General features: G+C 25.7%; 2 protein-coding genes across 2 annotated transcripts; one reads left to right on the forward strand and one right to left on the reverse strand.

Annotated features, from left to right (window-relative positions):
- The first annotated feature begins 3,551 nt into the window (after positions 1 to 3,551).
- On the forward strand, positions 3,552 to 4,793 carry LOC148566260 (S-protein homolog 5-like). Its single transcript, XM_088487478.1, has 2 exons — positions 3,552 to 3,936; positions 4,723 to 4,793. The coding sequence occupies exons 1-2, from the start codon at positions 3,552 to 3,554 to the stop codon at positions 4,791 to 4,793; spliced, it is 456 nt and encodes a 151-aa protein (XP_088343604.1).
- A 2,055-nt stretch (positions 4,794 to 6,848) lies between these two features.
- LOC148566261 (S-protein homolog 5-like) lies at positions 6,849 to 7,292 on the reverse strand. Its single transcript, XM_088487479.1, has one exon. The coding sequence runs from the start codon at positions 7,290 to 7,292 to the stop codon at positions 6,849 to 6,851; it is 444 nt and encodes a 147-aa protein (XP_088343605.1).
- Positions 7,293 to 21,456: the final 14,164 nt, after the last annotated feature.

A 21,456-nucleotide genomic window follows, 5' to 3' on the forward strand; every position in this document is an offset into this window, starting at 1 on the left:
CTATACATGAATTTTGTTATTCAAAGCTAAAACGTATATTAGAGATGTTTATTATATCTTTAAATATCTTCAATTAAAACTCTATTTTTAAGCTCTTCCAAATTGAAAAGTTGTAGTCAGATTTAATGTAATTTATCGTTTTATTCCTATAAATTATTATAATATTATTATAAATGATATTATTTTATTTTTACTTTTGTAGTATTAAATACTAAAAACAATTTGTTATTATTTCTCTTTAATGAAAACTACTCATGTGAATATTAATTGCATTTTGATACAAATATTTAGCGTTTTACATACATTTCGTCTTATTATTCTTTGGGGGTAGGATCGAATAGAAGCCAAGTTTCTCTCTCTCAACAATTATTTCTCTTATCCAAATCCTTATTTTACTGAAATTGTCAACGCTGCTTTTGAAATTGGAAGGTTGGAAGCATGAGCAAATTTGTCTCGAGGTGATGGAGGTTGATGTTGAAGATGATAAATTTATTGCATGATTTTGTTTGTTTATTACCATGGAGTTATTATACCCTTTATTGAAAATGGTAACTAATTTTTAATTGGTTTGTTGGCACTTCGATATATAATAAGTGGGATAATTGACTTCGGTAGCACTTGAAATCATGTACACAAATATACATGTGTAAATTGCTTTAATTACACACACTATTTATATAAACTAAATTCTAAATTAAAAACTTGAATAAATACCTAAATTAATCTATAAAAAAATTTAGATAAGATATTTTAGTTTTTAATAAATTTTTATTTTTTATAAATTTTTGAGTATTATTTTTGTTGATAATTGTCTTATAATAAAATTTATTAAAAATTATTTACTCAACGTGTATATTATCAAATTTGTTAGCGATTGAGAGATTAATCTATCCTATAAAAATAATTTTCAAAAATTTTTACGGAATAAAAATTTGTTTCAAACCAATTATCTAAAATTATCTAATATAGTCACAAAAAAAAAAAAAAACCAATTATCTAATATGAAAATTTTTGAAAATCAATTTAAGTGTTTACTAACGAACTTAAATAAATGTGTTATACTTTTATAGTGTTATATAAATATAATAATAAAAAATTTATTTTATCAGACACATAATTATACGGTGAACTTTAGTATGATTATGCTAAGGTGGTTACATGATTATATGCAAGTGTTGTTAAAATTAAAATAATATTTTTTAATATTTTGGTAATACTTTTTTAAGTAATATTTTTTGAAAAGCGTTATTTAACAATAAAAGGCGTTATTTTAATTTTAGCAATACTTTTTAAAATATCATAGTCACTGTAGTATAGTTATACTAAAATAATTTTTATATAATATGTATTTTAATATTAGAAATATAATTATTTATATACTTTATAGTCATTTTATCAGGTTAAATTTTTGAAAAAAAATAATTTTATAATATAGTATATATTAAAATTTTTATGACTAAAAAATTTAGAATTTGATTTTTCTTATCTCTACCAGAAGAGGAAAAAAATAGCATGAGATAAATAAAAAAAAATTCTACGTAAAGAATCATATAAATCTAAATTTAGAAGATAATCTTATATAGAAAAATATATTAGAAATATAATCATTAGGTAGTTGATTTTATCAAATTAAACTATTAAAAAAGAATTAAATTTTGATGCATTGATAGTGTAAAATATTTTACATAATCATGCAATCATAACCGTTCTCTCAAATCATCATTTACGCAGTCAATATAAAAGATAATTATTTTTATAATATGAAATTATGTGATTATATTAGATATACGTATAAAACAATTTTATACTGATAATACATTAAAATTAAATTCTTAAAAAAAATTGATTTCGTCACATTTAATTTAACTTTTTCCCATATACACATTTGACTTACCATTCTCAACGTCCTCTTCCTTGTTGAAGCTTTGCAAATACATACATTGACGTAGCGTTATGTGTGTGAACATTTGAGATATTAATTGCAGTTGGATAGAAATATATTTACTCCATCTACTTTTCCTTTTCATCTGCATATTTTTTATCTTTTTTTAAGGCACGTAATCTGTCACTTTTATTTTTTTTATGCAATATTTATTATTGAAATATTGCTTATATATATATATATTAGAATTAATTTTGATTTACTGTATATCAATATAAAATAATTATATATATATATATATTTAATTACATAATATTATATCAGTAAAAATAATTATTTTTTTATTTATCGATAAATGATCATCTCAAATGAATATATTTAGGTGATTCTATAAAACTTTTTATACTATCAGTACATTAAAATTAAATTTATATTTATTTAAGTGTATTCGTACTTCATTAATTAAGTATTTTTTATTAGTAATATTATCACTAGATTATGGTTAATTTTAAGACATGTTTAATAATTATATATTAAAAAAAATGACAAATAAAAAGGAAACGAAAAAGTATAAAATAATCATATATAAATGAACACACATAGAATTTAAATTAAAGTTTTATGAAATAAGTAATGTAAATAATTATTCATGTATCATCTACTACATGTTATCTTACATATATAATGATAATTATTCTCCTTCGTTGGTGTTCAATTTTTTTCTTCGTAAAATAATATCCGTTATTCTCTTAAAGAAAATACCATAAATACATTTTTCCCCGTAAAATTTAACTCAAGGTCACCAATTAAATAGGTACTTGCTATCTTGACGACCAATAATCTCATTAAGCTATTATTATTACACACATTGATAATTTTTAAACAAATAATTTTTTAAGAAAATAAATATATAAACACATTAATTAGTAGCAATTGCGATGCCACGATCAACTACTCCAATTTATGGCGACTCCTCCACTCGTGATGTGTGGTCTCTATAACTTTCTCCTCACAACGCGCCACCGCGAGTCCCCCTCCGTCCACGCAACGCCGTCTAAGACATCGTCGCCGGCCGACTTGCGGCTCTTCTTCCCCTCCTTCTATTTGATTTTGAATAGTTCTTTAATTTTAACTAGTTTTTTATGTTTTTTTTTTCTAAATTTCGGATGATTCTTTTTATTAATTTTGAATGATTCTTTTTCTATATTTTGTATGTTTTTTTTTTTAAATTTGGATGATTCTTTTTATTAATTTTGGACGATTCTTTTCTCTATGTTTTGTATGTTTTTTATTTAGGATTGGATGATTCTTTATCTTATGTTTTGGTGTTTTTATTTTTTATTTTTTATTTTTGAATTTTCAAGATTTTTTTAGAAAGAGGAATTAGGATTTACGTAATAAATAGTAAAAGATAAATTAGAGTAAAAGAGATAATTAATAATCTAATTGTATCTTTTAAATAAAATTAAATAATTATTAATTAATAACAATTAATTAATAAAGAGTGCAAAAATGCTTGTTGGCTGGCTAGACCCTATTATGAATTGATGATTGAATAAAAAGATGACATTTCATTTAAGCCGACTTATATATATATGTATAAAAGAAGAAGAGTCTCTCATCATCAACACATACATTAATATAACAATAATAATATTGTGCAAAAATAATGAGTATATCAGTCTCCAAAGTTGTAGTATCACTTTGTACGATATTGGGCCTACTTATTTGTTTCAAGTTCAATGCTTGTGTGATAGATGATGGAATTTTTCCACCTCTGAAAGTAACAGTCACAATTATTAACAATTTGAGCGGCGGCAAGCAGCTTACGGTTCATTGCAAGGACAAGAAGAATGATTTTGGATTCAAAGAACTTCAAGTTGGTCAGAATTGGAGTTTCATCTTTCCTCCTTGGTTCACATCATTGTACTTCTGCTCCTTTGCATGGTCAACAGGATTTCACTACTTTGATATTTATGTTCATAATCGTGACATATATAGATGCAAACATTGTATTTGGGATATTTATGAATTAGGTCCATGTAGGGAAACAGGTGATGTTCCCATATGTTATCCTTGGAAAAGTTAATAAAAATAATAATCATGGCATGTGAGGTATTAGGAGTGTTTAAAACTGATCTGGACCGAACTAAATCGACTAACTAAACTGAAATAATCGAAAATCGAACAAACTAAAAACCGAAAAAACTTGTTTTGTTGTTTTTCGGTTCGGTTCGATTGTTAATTCTGACCATGAAAACTCCAATCGAACTGAACCGGTTTGACAAAAATTCTAAAAAAACCAACCCCACCCTAGGCCCCCACCCCCGATCCCCAAATGTGATGCGCGTCACCTAACTCAGGAAGGCCCCCCACCCCCAATCGAAACCTAGCCCTCTCTTCTCACAATCTCACCCTCAGCACCGGTGCACCCACCACCCAGCCACTCACGTTCTTGAGTCTCGAGGCCGGCGGCACCCACTTTCCTCCCACCACCTCGAAGCCTTCCTCCCAAGTCCCAACGCCGAAGCCTTCCTCTTCGCGGACAGAGCAGAGATCCTCAGTAGTGCACCACGAACACGAAGCCCCAGCCACGGCAGCCAGACAGCCACAACCAGCTCGCACAAAATCCCTCACAGGCCAGCACCACGCCACCACTCAGCAGCGTTTCTGGTCACAATCAACACAGCACCTCCCAGTCTTCCACCTAGCCACCGATTTAAGTTAATATGGAGCCCGAACAAACGAGTCTGGTAATGTTTACCAATTGCTGTTTATTGATTCATTGTTGTTACTTGCTGTTTGTCATGTAATGTTGGTAACTTGTTGTTTGAAATCAGATTTGAAATTAGACAAACTAGTTCTAGATCTTGATAGGAAGATATTGAAATCAGATTTGAAGCAGATTTAAAGAATTAAAATTGGAGCAGATTTGAAATCAGTGTATTGTTGCTGATTGTTGGTATTGTTGTTAATTGCTGGTTGAATTACTTTTGTTGAATTACTTTATTATTGGTATTGTTGCTGGTTGCTGGTATTGTTGCTGAGACATGTAATTAAGTAATTAGGTAATTTGACGAATCAAGTGAGATATGAAGCCTAAACCTCCGAATCAGGTATGTAATTAAGTAATTTGACTAATTTCTGTCAATAATCATTTGTTAGATGATTTATTATATTTCTATTGATTTTTGAATTGTAGGGCTCATGTTTGGGGACAATTTTACTTATGTTACGAAGGACATAAGCTTGTCATTGAAACAACTTATTTTAGAGATTATGGCATGCCAAGGATGATGACTAGGTTAGTAAATTTTAAGGCTTACAATTTCAGTGAGGGGAGCTAGAATGTTGAATTGATAGAAACATGAACGGTTAATTTATAATTTATGTTATTGAAAAAAAATTTGATTAAAGTTGTACATGAATGTCCCTATGATTTTATTCAATTCTAATACTGTTACCCTGCTATTAATCCATTCATCTCAATGGCTGTTGTACTTACTCCATTCTTCTTCACTCATGATATTTATATATTCAATTCTGATATATTGTTACCCTGCTATTAATCCATTCATCTCAATGGCTGTTGTACTTACTCCATTCCTCTTGACTCATGATATTTATATATTCAATTCTGATATATTGTTAATTACCCTGCTATTAATTCATTCATCTCAAGTCTCTTTATTATTAGAATGTATAACTAGATTAGAATGCTTTTCTATTAGTGCGTGTTATTATTATTATTATTATTATTATTATTATTATTATTATTATTATTATTATTATTATTATTATTATTATTATTATGTAACTGCTTTTTTATTTAAGGTAGGTTGGTTTGCGTAAAGAAATTTAGCTGTTCTGTCGGAGAAGACACCATAATTTGGCTATCTTTCGATGGAAATTTATATTTATTTTTAGTTGTGTTGACTATTGAACTTTTAAACTTTTTTAATTGTCCTATTTGAATTCCTTTTATCGTTAAATTTCATTGGATCAAGACTTTGTTAGCTATTGTGTATTTGTGTTTGTCGATTTCAATGTTATGACTTTGTGAAATAGTATGGTAATATTTTTTTTTGAATTGATTGAAAAACTGAACAAACCGAACCAAACCAAACCAAATTTAATTGATTTGGTTTGGTTCGGATGGCTTCAATAAAAAAATTGAACCAAACCAAATCGCACTTTGATTAAACGATTGGATTGGATGATTTTTCTCTCAAAAATCAAACCAAACCGCACCGCGAACATCCCTATGAGATATATACAATTACTAAGGCTTCATCACTCAGTACAATTACCATGGCTTTATTCATTAACAATTGAGTGTAATTTATAAAGATAAATTCTTGGAGAGTTAGTAATTTTTAATATTTTTGTCTTTATTATTTAGTTAGTATAAATATTAAATTATTTTTAATAAATAAAGTTTATTAATTTATGTATACAAATTTTAAAAAATATAAATACAAACTGTATTTATTTATATGTGCAAAATTTTAATAAATATATATGGATACAAATTATTATTAATCAAGTACTAACAAAAAAAATAATATTTATCTTTAAGATAGAATAATTTTTCGTTAATAGCAATATTTATAAAAATGTATCTTTATTAAATTTTACTTATGCCAGTTTTATTTATTGATATCATATTTATTATTGAAGTCAAAATAATATGACCAATATTATTATCTATTAAAATTTAATATTTTATGACATGATTTCTAAATTCTAAATTTATAGATTTATACCATTATAAAATTTATTAAATTGATTAATATTACCTAGTAATATTACAATCGTCAAATATTAATTTACATGAAAAGAAATCATAATAACTTTTGTCATTCAATATATAATTTATTATATTAAAAAATAAATTATTATTCCATAGATAATTTATTATATTAAAAAATAAATTATTATTCCATAGATGAGATACTTTTGTCACCTATACATTTTCCGGTTTCCAAGCATAACATGCAGGAGCCTGATAACCCGAAACCCTACATGGACCTTTTTCGGAGATGTCCCAAGTACACTGTTGGCATACATCATCGTCACGTCCAGCATCATAAATATCAAAGCGACGTACTACGGATATTCCCCCCTCTACCCAACCAAAGCTACAGAAGAACAAATAATTTGCAAAAGGGTTATTACGAAAATGAAAAGTCCAACTTTGACCAATTGGAGCTACTTGGGGATTTGAATCCCAATGTTTATCCTTGCAACGAAAAAAAAGCTGCTTATTGTTCAGTTTGTTGTTAATGGTCACATGAACGGTCCCCCAAGGATTAAGAAGCGTATCAGCACTCATACTCATATTGAGATTGAAAGAAACAAGTATGAGCATTATTACAACCTTAGAGAGTGATTTTGATGAGATCGTCATCTTTAATGTGCACTATGTTGATGAATTTTGATTATGAGATCAATCAATTTGTATATATAGAAGAAGCTAAGGCCTTTTTTTTTTCAATACTGCCTTGGTATTATTGAATTGACAATTATGTCATTATTTAATTTAAAATTATCATTTATACATTAAAATTAGTCGCTAAAATTAGTTATTATATATTTATGTATAAATATAAATAAATATATGTATAATTTAACTTATTTTTAAAGTATATTTTGTATTTTAATTAATATTTTATATTGATAACTTAATTTATTTGCTATTTTAATATACACCTAATATGGTTGTATTTAATTATTACTATTTTTTGTTATTATGGTAATATACACAACAAATTATTAAATCATTTCACGAAATAACTTTTTTTCTATATGCGACTATGTGTTAGGTATACAAATAAATTTAATGTTTGTGATCTAATAGAATAGATACTAATATAATACAAAAGAGGAAGAGAATCCAAAGAATTTATTAATTTGAATGAGTGTGAAATTAAAGAATGAATTCTAATAATACAAGAGGACAAAAGGTTATAAAGAAACGGATTGAATTGAATGCTTGTGATATCAACAAAAGAAAGAAAAAAATAAATAAATCTTAAGAATTGCAATAAGTTGAATGATTGTGATATTATATGATCATTTGAAGAGAGGAAAAGAAATTCAAGAATTAGTGCTCAATACTCTATGTTTTTGTGTAGAGTATGGAATAATACATAAAAATATATGAAGTTTTTCATTAAAAAATTAAATAAAAAATATATATAATAATTATCACTATAAATATTTTATAAAATTATAATTAAAATAAAAATTTAACGATTTTTAATGTTAAAAATATTAAAAATAATTAGTATTTATCTTAATTAATAATTTAGATTTGTTGAGTTATCATTTCATTCGTCTAGTTAAAGTAAATATTAAGGATTTAAATCTTATATTGTGTATATATAACAATTTATTGACTAACAGCAAATATTCTTGCTGAATTGAAAAATACTGTAAAAAAAATAATATTTGCCTTTAAATTAAAGTAGAACAATTTTTTATTGATAACAATATTTATAAAGATTTGTCGTTGTTAAAATTTACTTGTGACAGTTTTATTCGTTGGTATCATATTCATTATTGAAGTTATAACAATATGGCCAATGTTATTACTTATTAAAATTTTATATTTTATGACATGATTTTTAAATTTCAAATCTATAGATTTATGCCATTACAAAAGCTATTAAATTGATTAATACTCCTTAGTAATATTATTAAAACACTATTACTGAGTATTAGTTTGTGTGAAAAAAAATCATAATAACTTTTGTTATTTAATATATAATTTATTCTATTTAAAAATAAATTATTATTTTCTAAATTAATAAATATATTTTTTTTCAATTTTTTATACCAAAATTACTATTAAAAAATAAAAATAGAACACAATTAATTATAGATAATATCTCCGTATATATTCAAAATTAATTGTAAAAAAATATCTCACTACATAATAAAAAAATTATGAATAATTTTTTAAATAATAAAAAAATAAAATTACTATTTTCACATACTACAAAATTTATAAAATATTTTGGATAATAAATCAACCTTCATTAAATTATACATTAACTCTGTCAAAAATATAAATAAATTATATATTAGATATTATTATTTATGTACTATTAATATATATATATATATATATATATATATATATATATATTATTGATTATTAAGTAATAATTAATTTCTAATCGAAGTTATGGTAATTGAAGTTTAAATTATTAAAATTATTAAATGGCAAATATTTTGCACTTAATTAATTTTATTTTTGTTATTGAAATTAAAAAATATGAGTTGTTAATCAATTTTAAATTTAAATTTAAATATGTAAAAAAAATTTTTAAATTTTATCTAACCATAATTAATTTTAAAATAAAAAATTACTTTGTATATTATTTTATAGGATAATGTAGACATATGTTTTCTAATGGCAATTACAGTGAAAGAAATTAGAGAAAATGTATTTATCAATTTAGGGATAATAATTTATTTTTAAATAGAATAAGTTATATATTGAATAATAAATGTTATTATGATTTTTTTTTCACATAAACTAATACTTAATCATGATATTTTGGTAATATTATCAAAGAATATTAATCAATTTAATAATTTTTGTAACAGTAAAAGTTTATAAATTTGGAACTTAAAAATCAAGTCATAAAATGTGATATTTTAATAGGTAATAATGTTGGTCATATTGTTTTGACTTCAAGAATGAATATAATACCAATAAATAAAATTGACACTACTGGTAAATTTTAACAAAAACAAATTTCCATAAATATTGCTATCAATGAAAAATTGTTCTACTTTAAAGACAATTATTATTTTTTTTATGGTATTTTCCAACTTAGCAAGAAGGACCGCCACTAGTCAATGTGTAAGACCTAAAACTTTTGAAAAGCCTTATTATGAGTTAATTTCAATTTATTTATTCATTAAAAATTTTACTTTCAAAAATTAAATTATATTTCAAATTTATACATTATACCCATAATTTTATTAAAATTAACTAAACTACCCAAAAATTTTCAAATTGAACCCACTAGCCCTAAGCTCCTAACCTAACCTAGCCACCGACTTACCCACTGCCACACCCTCCTTTCCTCAAGAATACACACACAAAACAGGACCCACACACCCCAACTAAAAAAAAAAAGAAAAAAAAAAGAGAGAAAAAGAGAGAAGAGGGAGATCGGAGGAAAGGGAAGAGCCGAGAGGAGAAGAGGGGAAGGAGGCGCACCGGCATTGCTGGGCCTCGCCGCCGCCATTGCGTCCTCACCGAGCCTTGGAGGAAGCCCGCGCCACCACATGCAGTCATCACCGCCGCACCATGTCGTTGCTCTGCCGCCGTTCACGCTTCTGTCGCTGTCAGAACCGCATGCCGCCGCTGGAAGCATCTTCATCGTCGCTGTTAATGGAGGTCGGTGAACGGTGGGAAGACGCGCGAGGAAGGAGAAGCCTTCGCCATCGCGCCTTGTGCTGCCAGCTTTGTCGCACCTCATCGTCATCATCGCTGCCGGACCTCCGTGTCGCACCGGCGCCGCGAGTTGCTATCGATCCACCACAAGCAGGACCCGCTGCACGAAACTGTACCGCCACGTGCTGTTATTGTTGCCGAGCTCCCATGGCTGCCGCCGGCAAGATTCGATGAAAGAGAAGCTCGAGGAGAGAGAGAGATTGACGGAGGGGTTACTGTTCATGTGGCCGTGCCTCCACTGCCTTTCACCGCCACAGATCCGCCATCGTCCGCAGCGCCGCACCACGCCACGTCGCTGCCGGAAACTGTCACTGATGTCCCTTTTCCCTTGGTAAGCGTTATCGTCTCTGAAACTTTTGAAATCAGTTTTCCGTCATAGCCTATATATTAGAGTAACTGAGATGATGGTAATGTAAGGCTAAGTTGTGGTTCTTGCATGCTGAGTTCAGTAGCCGTGCATGTGACATCAAGCTGTCGCGTCGTCAACGGAGTCGCCGCCGTTCCATTTTCTCGGATGCTCGTAGGTTCAGTAAGCCTTTCCCTGTTCCAATTTCTTTTAGTCACTATTCTGTGATATGTTCCTAAGGTCCTTGCAATGTTAATGCTTTAGGTTTGAGTTCGGTTCTTACGTGTCGTGATTAAAGTTGCTGTGGTTGAGGTTGTGTAGTTGCGGGCTGTGAGAAAAGAGTTTCTGTCACGTGGTTAAGTCGAAATCGAGGTAGGGGCGTTTTCCTCAAAATCATTTTATTTCTGAGAATTGTTATAAATCGATATTGATACAAAAATATATGTTTGGTAATTATGTGGGTTTTATGGATTGAATTGATTTGCTTTGGACAAGTGAAATTATTTGCTTGATTGGATTATTGATTTTCTTGAGTTGGCATACGGTTATTGAAAATTTATACTGAAAAGTGATTTTATTTTATAAATTTGATTTATATATATTTATTTATATATTACGGAATGATTTGGGTTTGAAATTGTTGAAAAAAATCTGAAAAACTGTTGGTTTGATTTATTGGTAATGGGTTGAGAGTTGGTAATAATTTAATATTAAAGTTGGTTCAATTTTGAAAGTGATTTGACATTGGAATTCTACGATATTGAAGCTGGATGAGAATGGATTGGAAAACATGGTTTTGGTTGGGACCCGAAAAGGGTGACAAAGTCCAAGTTTTAGGGGAGATACTGCTAATTTTTTTATGAAATTTAAGATTTTGTTTTAAGAATGTGATTTAGAAAAGGAATGAATTTGAGAGGTTCTATTACTTTGTTTTTGATTTATTAAGAAATAGATGTTTTTCGAGTTTAATCTGTCTATGGAAAGTGGATGTTTTAAGATTGATTTAAATAAGTAAGAACCTATGTTTTGAAGTTTGATTAAAGAAATACTTTTGGAAGAGTCTTAGTGGATTTTAAAAGAAGTTGAACTTTGATTAATTAGGTTTGTTTTGATTTTGAAGTATTCTTTAAATTTTGATTTAGCAAGACTAAACAACTCTGAGCCTTGGAGAGGTTTCCGATTTACGAACGAAATGAAATTGGCTTTTAAGCATAAATAAGTTGGTTTTGAAAGTGGCTCGGAACTTTTGGCCTACATGCCTTGGTTTTAATTTTAAGTCTCCATTTTAAATGATTTCAATTTGAGTAATTATGATTCCGAGGATTTCTAAAGAATTTAAGAAGTGAGGCAGGTTATTCTTTCCTAGAGTCTTGTGTCTTCTCAAAGAAAGTTCCTTTTTAAGGTGATTATTGAAAGTCTCTTGAAAGTTTTATGAAATGTTATATTAAGTGACTAAGATTTGAAAGAGATTTGATTTTGAGGAAAAGTTGAATTATGAGTTTGAAGAGATTTGAGAAATAAAAAGTGACTTATGGCTTGAATAATGATTGGTTGATATGAATTGTTAATGAAATGCGGAAATGATGATGGATGAATGATTATGAATAAATATATGTGGCTTCCGCACTTTTATCTGAGATACGAGTTTTTTTGGGTAAAGTACCGTGGCTTGCCACCACGTGTTCCAGGTTGAATCTCGATACTTTGTTGACCCTACGTCGTAAGGGTGACCGGGCACGTATAAATTTTCGGGTATGGATTGCCCCCAGTGAGTGATTTGAATGATGTATGAATGTAAAATCTATGCATAAACTCATGGGGATGCGCGACGGGGGACTGTCTAAGGTTTTCGGACTTGTCGGGTTGGCTGGATAACCGACAGATGAGCTCATTAGCTATAGGACAGGCATGCATCATATGCATTTGTATGCTTTGCTTGGGTTTGAATTTGTTTTGTTTTGCCTAATTGTTAAACTGTTCTTAACTATTACCTGAACTATTTGCTGTAACTGCTACCTAAATTTGTGCTTTCCTTGTCTGTTTTGCTTGTATTTGTCCTGGTGTGCTACTTCTGAGAATGAGCTTTGGTGCTGAATTGATGATTATTTTGATTAATTGCGTAGTTGGTTTCTAATTAAGATTTTCTTATAAGAAAAGAAAGGTTTTTGAATTTCAGAAAGATTAAATCTTGTTTCTTTGAAAAGGTTTTTGAATGATTAGCTATTGGTTTGTAAAAGGTTCACAAGGCAATAATAATCATTGAGTTTGAAAATAGTTTTTTTATTAAGTATCTTCTTATGACAATTCTAAAACTGCATGGTGAGACCGTGTGATTAGGTTCTCACCCCCTACAGCTTTACCTTTTCAGGAATCGGATGAAGGAGCATTATGAAAAGTTATACTACGTTTTGGTTTATACGATATTGTATTAATTAGATAATTTTTCTTCCCTCGTCTTGTTGTTACAATTTTGTAAGAGGGGTAGGAGTTGTATGTTTTATATGTATATTATATTATAAGCTATTATGTAAGAAGTCTTGTATATGAATCTATGATTGTTTGTTCTTTTTTAAGTTAAAGTATTTATTTTCAGTTTTCAAAGAAGTTAGCGATGCGGTGTCGAGTCAAAGGCTCCTATTTTAATATTAATTATATAAAATCATCGTAACACTTCTTGCTATCCGAGTAGCGCAGCCAGAAGCGTGACATTCTGATAGTGAGGGTGTTACATTATGGTATCAGAGCAGTTCATCCTAATTAGAGCCTTGGAGATAGACTGACCATGCTTCATTGCATTCTCTAAGTGTCTGTCATGTTGTAGGTCTTGTCTAAGTAACAAAAATACACTATGTGCTAACACTAATGGTATTTTTTTAAAAAATATATTGATAAAAATAGATATAATATAATTACAAATCTAACATAAATAAATAAAATATATAAATAAATACAAAACCAATATGTTTACTATTGTCTTTGTTAAATTTTATAAATTAGAGAATAAATTATGTATTCGGTTGCTTGGTGATCACATAGATGATCAAATAATTGGATTATAAATTGATCTCATAGTGTACATCTTATTTTTTTCTCATTTTTGAATGAAAGCGAGAATTAAGAGAGTAAGTAGTAATACATAAAGAAAAAAAATTTGCACCACAATACATAATTATTACCAAAAAAATATTCATATTAAAATTTTACATACTACAAATTATGAAAATCAATCACAATGTACTGGTCACTTCTCTCTATTTTTAACCAGGATATAAGTTTTTCTTTTCTAGTCAAGAATTCAATAACATCTAATTGAACAAAAAAAATTGAATTAAAAGTACCAAATTAAGGACAAATAAGCGAATAATATAAGAAATTATAACTTCATACGTGTATAAAATAAAGAGAATTTACTGGTTTATTTTATGTTAAACAATAAAACTAACAATAGTATATTAATAAAAGGATATACCTTTAAAAAAAGTCACAATACAATTTCAAATATTTTCATAAATAAAGTGTTAAAATTTTTGTTATCGATAAAATGATGCTATTATACAATTTTTTGGCAAAACTTAAAATCAAAAGGAAAATAATTTTGTGTGGATTAATATAAATTAATTACGTACCAAATAAGTAGAATCGTTCATTTGTTTGTTTCAATATATGAGCATGGGTAAGCAAATTAAAATGATTATCCGGAATTTTACGATCATCGACCGTATGTACTATACGTGACTCCATCTTAAAAGATATTTTGTACGTATGTATAGTCAGAAGATATATTCCACTTGATTTCTTAATCTCAAAATTTGAGAAGACATAGATCTTCCTTTTTACCAATTCATTCTCAAATATTTTTGTCAAATAATTCTTGATTGAACAATGAGTTTTATCATATTGCAAAATAAATTAAATATAAAAGCTATTAGTATTTACAAAGCTATTAAAAAGAATTGTCTTTGACTTATAAAATGATGTACTTATAAAATTAACTTAAAATATGAACTACAAATATTTATAAGAATTTAATTTTGATGCACTAACAGTGTAAAGTAGTTTTACACGTGCATCCCAATTACGAATAACACATCAATAAAAATAAATACATTTTACATTGACCGCGTGAATGGTCATCCAAAAGAACGGATGTGATTGCACGACTGTGTAAAACGTTTTACATTGTCAGCGCATCAAAATTAAACTCTATTTATAAATTGAACTTAGCATTACTTGAAAAAATTTAGTAAATGAATCAACTAATCTTATCATCTATTAGAACTATTTCTATATAAACCGTCTTGCTCTTGTCAAACTTGAATGAGACTTTCTATGACCTTATAATTCTTGTCTTTATTTTCTATACTTTCTCTTCGTATAATCTACTATAGGTGATACTATTGATAGGATCGTAGTCAATATATAGTCATTAGGTATAAAAAAATAGAATAAAGACTATGTGAAAATTATAAATTTTTTAAATGATAAATATGAATGAAAATTTACTATTGCTTATTATATATACTAATAATATGTCAATAATTTTAAAAATTTACTAATAATACTAATAGTTTAAAGATAATTTTACTATCGTTATAATAAATTTAGTTATTACTCTAAATAAATAAAATAAATAATATATTTAAAAGCTAAAGAAAAAAATTAGCGATAATTATGTTTGGAATGTTCCCATATTTTTTTTCTATTTTTTTTATTTGCCATTCTTTTACTGTAATGTTAGATCAAAGAAACTCTAAATTTAAAATATAATAATATGTTATGTGATAGAAAAATAATAAACTAATATATATATATATTATTGCTATATAGAGAGTCAATACACAAATATATGTTATCGTAATAAAATATCACACTATGAATAATTATATTTGTCAAATAAATTTATTTATACTCTATATCTATTATATTATTTTATGTAAAATTAAAATATACTCTTCTAATTTAATATTATATATATTTGCTTTTGACATTGTCCAAAATTAAATTGGAATTATATCTAAAGTCTTAATACGATAAATGGAATATAATTAATATCTAATATTTTAATACCTAAAATAAGTTAATAAATACTAATAATTAATACCTAAAATATCATATATATATATATATATATATATATATATATATATATATATTTGTTTTTGATATTGTCCAAAACTAAATTGAAATTATGTTCAAAATTTTAATACCGTAATTGAGGTATTAATACCTAAAATTTTAATAAGTAAATACCTAAAATAAGTTAATTAAATAACAACAATTAATACCTAAAATATTGAAAAAGAATTTTTGATAAATGTGAGAAATAAAAATAAAAAAATTAATAAATAATATTAGTGTTTAAATGAAAGAATTGATAAAAAATAATAATTATAAGTAAAAATAATTTTTTTATTTTGGAAAAAAAACACATGAGAAATTGTTTAATAATCTGTGCCATGCATGTAATAATAAATTGTTCAATAATTCGTACTATGCACGTGATAAGGTTGAAATTATAATTTTAAATTATTTTATTAAAATTAATTTGAATTGTAACAATTTGATTAATAAAAAAGTAACATATTATGCGTTTATTTTTTCTTAATCTAGTGTTATGTGTATCAACTCTAATATAGTTATTAATCGTTTTTGTTAATCTACTTTTTTTTTTCTAAATTTATGATTTAAAATAAAAATTATAAATATTAATAATTAAAAAAATTATTATATTATAATTATTTACGTTTTATTCCCAAAATTAAAAACATACTATTTTTTATTTAATAATTTTTTATTTATACTACCAGTATATATTAATCGATTAGTCAATAGTTTTTTTTATTCGTAGGATATATTTATTTATTTTGTTTAAATAATTTTAAATATTTTCTTATTTAAGTATACATATATATTAAGTCACATATATTAATTTTTTTTATAATTATAAATATTTTTTTAGCCTATAATTATTCAATGATTTTGTTATTCCATTAATATCATCATACGCATAATAATATTCATAAATCATACTAATTTTCGTATTTATTTATATGTATATATATCAATTGTTTAGTTAATAATTTTTTTTATTTTTAGAATATATTTATTTTGTTAAATAATTTTAAATACTTCTTTATGTAGTTTATATAAATATTTCTTTATGTAGTTTATATATATATATATATATATATATATATATATATATATATTAATTATATGTAAATATATTTAATCGCATATCTTAATTATTTTTTTATCATGATTAATTTTTTTGAGCCTACAATCATTCAATAATTTTTTTATTTTTTATTATTAATATCATCATATGTGTAATTTTCATAAATTATAATAACATCTTTATTTATCTATACATATATATTAATTTTGTTAAATAATTCTAAATATTTGTTTATATATATATATATATATATAGATGATTATTTTTTATTCTACAATCGAGTAATAATTTTTTATTTTTTATATTCATGCATATTCTCTTATCCCTTTTCATATGCATGATTAACAATTTTTTTTTAAACGGTGATATTTTAATTTTTGTTTTCTTTCATGTATTTTTATATATTAGCAAGAAAGTAAAACCACGTATTGTGACTCTTTTTTCTTTTTCACGCCTTAATCTTAATTAATCAATCTTTTGTTCACACAATATAATTAAACTTTTAATCATTCTAATTTATTGATGAATTAGATTTCTCTTAATAATTGCATTATTAATCTGAAATACAAAAAAAAAAGGTGATACATATATCCAAAAAAGAAAACAAACTTAAAAATTAAAAAAAAATCATATTAAAAAGTTTAAAAATAACATATCCAAAAAGAATAGTCCTAATATATAAATTGATACAATAATTTAAATTTTTTCTAAAATTAATTTAATCAATTATCAATATTAGAACTAAATTATTTAAATAATATTTAATCTATTTTAATCCTTAGATACGTATAGATTAGAATCATTCTCGTAACAACCAACCGAAATAACATCATAAGATTGAACACTTAGAATCCGTAAAAATTCAGACTATCTTCTTGTTAAAATTGTCAAATTAAATTGACTTTTATTCTCCTCAATGGCATTACATTAATGCACCAGAAGGCCGGTAGCTAGTTTCTGAAAAAAATCACAATATGTTATAAAATTATTTTTAATACAAAAAGCTTAAGAGAAGAAAATTTAAATATAGTACCAATTTTTAAATTGCATCTTCAAGGATGGCACGAATTTTTTAAAATTGAACCTAAATTGAGAAAATTCAATCTCATTATATGCTTCACTTCAAATATTTTCGGACAAATATAGAAAACGTGGAGGGGATGTGACTTGAACTTTACCTACAAATCTTCTTAGAAATAATTGCCCAATTAACAGATTAGAAAAAAAGAATGCTTTGATTCTTAGATTTAGACTCACTAACCACAAAGAAACACTATATAGCCTTTAGTAGTATAAAAATAAATATAGAAATTAATTATTACAATATCAATTTATCACTATGAACGTTAGTATCATATTTATAGCAATTAGAATTAAGATATTTTTTAATTTAGTATAATAATGTATTATTCATTAAATGCTAATTGTAATATAATTCTAATAAAGATATTTTTTAAAATAAATTTTAGAAGAGAAAATAGTGTTTTTATTTTGAAAAAAAAAATTTATGAGGAAAAATCCAATTTTAGTATATTAAGTAGATTATTTTATATAAGTATAATAAAGATATTTTCCTAAATTAGTATAATCATACATTATTTATTAAATGCTATTGTAATATAATTATAATAAAGATATTTTTCTAAAAATAATTTTAAAAGAGAGAATAGTGCTTTCATTATATGAGAATAGTACTTTCTAAAAATAAAGATATTTTCCTAAATTAGTATAATCATGCATTATTCATTAAATGCTAATTGTAATATAATTATAATAAATATATTTTTCTAAAAATAATTTTAGAAGAGAGAATAGTGCTTTTATTACATGAGAATAGTACTTTCTAAAAATAAAGATATTTTTCTAAATTAGTATAATTATGCATTATTATTTAAATGCTAATTATAGTATAATTATAATTTATAATAAAAATATTTTTATAAAATAAACTTAGAAAAGAAAATAGTGCATTTATTTTTGCAGAAAAATAAATTCATGAGGAATCAACACCTCATTTTCATTAGTGGGAAAAAACTCAATTTTAGTATATTAGGCAGACGAAAACTACTCATGTGAATATTAATTGCATTTTGATACAAATATTTACCGCTTTATTACATACGTTTCGTCTTATTATTCTTTGGGGGTAGGATCGAATAGAAGCCAAGTTTCTCTCTCTCAACAATTATTTCTCTTATCCAAATCCTTATTTTACTGAAATTGTCAACGCTGCTTTTGAAATTGGAAGGTTGGAAGCATGAGCAAATTTGTCTCGAGGTGATGGAGGTTGACGTTGAAGACGATAAATTTATTGCATGATTTTGTATTTGGGATATTTATGAATTAGGTCCATGTAGGGAAACAGGTGGTGTTCCCATATGTTATCCTTGGAAAAGTTAATAAAAATAATAATCATGGCATGTGAGATATATACAATTACTAAGGCTTCATCACTCACTACAATTACTATAGCTTTATTCATTAACAATTGAGTGTAATTTATAAAGATAAATTCTTGGAGAGTTAGTAGTTTTTAATATTTTTTGTTATTATTATTTAGTTAGTATAAATATTAAATTATTTTTAACAAATAAATTTTATTAATTTATATATATATAAATTTTAAAAAATATAAATACAAACGATATTTATTTATATGTGTAAAATTCTAAAATATAAATATAAATTATTATTAATCAAGTAGTAACAAAAAATAATAATATTTACTTATCATATAACATTTTTCATTTACAAACTCAGCGATAAATACTATAACTAAGCATTCTTTGAGATAACATGTTAATTATATTGAGTGACTTTAACCTTTGGATAGGATAATCGAAAATATGATAGAAAAAAAAATAGTATTCATCTTTAAGATAGAATAATTTTTTACTGATAGCAATATTTATAAAAATTTATCTTTATTAAATTTTACTCATGCTAGTTTTATTTATTGATATTATATTTATTCTTAAAATCAAAATAATATGATCAATGTTATTATCTATTAAAATTTAATATTTTATGACATAATTTCTAAATTTATACTATTATAAAAACTATTAAATTGATTAATATTACTTAGTAATATTATCCAAGACATTATCGTCGAATATTAATTTATGTGAAAAAAAAATCATAATAACTTTTGTCATTCAATATATAATTTATTATATTAAAAAATAAATTAGAATAAAGTATCGTTTTTATCCCAACGTTTAGGGTAAGTCATATTTGTGTCTCTAACGTTTAAATCGTCCTATTTGTATCCCTAACGTTTATAAAAGTGATTCAATGTTATCCTATTATCAATTATACTAACAAATCAGATTATATTTTTCAATTATTCTCACTTGGATGTATTCATTCTCAATTAGGCCTCACTTAAATGTGTTCGATTTTAATATTATATCCACTATTTGTGTTTAGATTCAATATTATGTTCTTAGAAAAGTGAATTATGTAAATGTTGTAGGAATTAGTTTCAACTTTTGATGAGCTATTTTTCAGAGTGGATCATCGATTCTATCCCAGGTATTTGTATTCTAACTTCAAGAAGAGATTTTTAAAACTCAAACTAAAGCGTTCATGATGTGTAATTGATGGGAGGATAACATTGAATCACTTTTACAAACGTTAGAGATACAAATAGGACGATTTAAATATTAGAGACACAAATAGAATTTACCCTAAATGTTGGAGACAAAAACGATACTTTACTCAATAAATTATTATTCCATAGATGAGATACTTTTGTCACCTTATACATTTTTCGGTTCCCATTCATAACATTCAGTACCCGGATCACCCGAAATCCTACATGGACCGTCTTCGGAGATGCTCCAAACACAGTCTTGGCATACATCAGTGTCACGTCCAGTCTCATAAATATTAAAGCGACGTACTTCGAATATTCCCCCCTCTACCCAAGCAAAGCTACAGAAGAACAAATAATTTGAAGAAGGGTTATATTGAAAATCAAAAGCCCAACTTTGACCAATTGGAGCTACTTGGGGCTTTGAATCCCAATTATAATCGTGGCAATGAATAACAAGCTGCGTATTGTTCAGTTTGTTGACCATGGTCACATAAACGGTCTCAGCACTCATACTAATATTGAGATTGAAAGAAACAACTATGAGCATTATTACAACCTTAGAGAGTGATAATGATGAGATCGTCATCTTTAATGTGCACTATGTTGCTGAATTTTGATGATGATGATCAGATCAATCAATTTGTATATATAGAAAAAGCTAAGGCTTTTTTTTTTTTTAATACTGTCTTGGTATCATTGACAGGTGTCATTGACTGTTATTACTTATGTCGTTATTTAATTTAAAATTATTATTTATATATTAAAATTCATCATTATATAAAAATAGTCACTATGTATAAATATATATAATATATATAGTTTAATATATTTTTAATATATATTTTATATTAATAATTTAATTTATTTACTGATTTTAGTATATACCTAGAATTATTATATTTAATTATTACTATTTTTTACTCTTATGGTAAGATATAGACAAAAAATTATTAAATCATTTCACAAAATAACT

The sequence above is a fragment of the Arachis ipaensis genome, chromosome B5 (genome assembly GCF_059453495.1).
Source record: "Arachis ipaensis isolate K30076 ecotype BB chromosome B5, ASM5945349v1, whole genome shotgun sequence".
Classification (NCBI taxonomy): Eukaryota; Viridiplantae; Streptophyta; class Magnoliopsida; order Fabales; family Fabaceae; genus Arachis; species Arachis ipaensis.

Coding starts and splice junctions, on each gene's coding strand:
- LOC148566260 (XM_088487478.1), top strand. CDS start 3,552: ATGAGTATATCAGTCTCCAAAGTTGTAGTATCACTTTGTACGATATTG. Junction 3,937..4,722: donor AGGTCCATGTAGGGAAACAG/GTGATGTTCCCA, acceptor GTTTGAAATCAG/ATTTGAAATTAGACAAACTA.
- LOC148566261 (XM_088487479.1), bottom strand. CDS start 7,292: ATGACGATCTCATCAAAATCACTCTCTAAGGTTGTAATAATGCTCATA.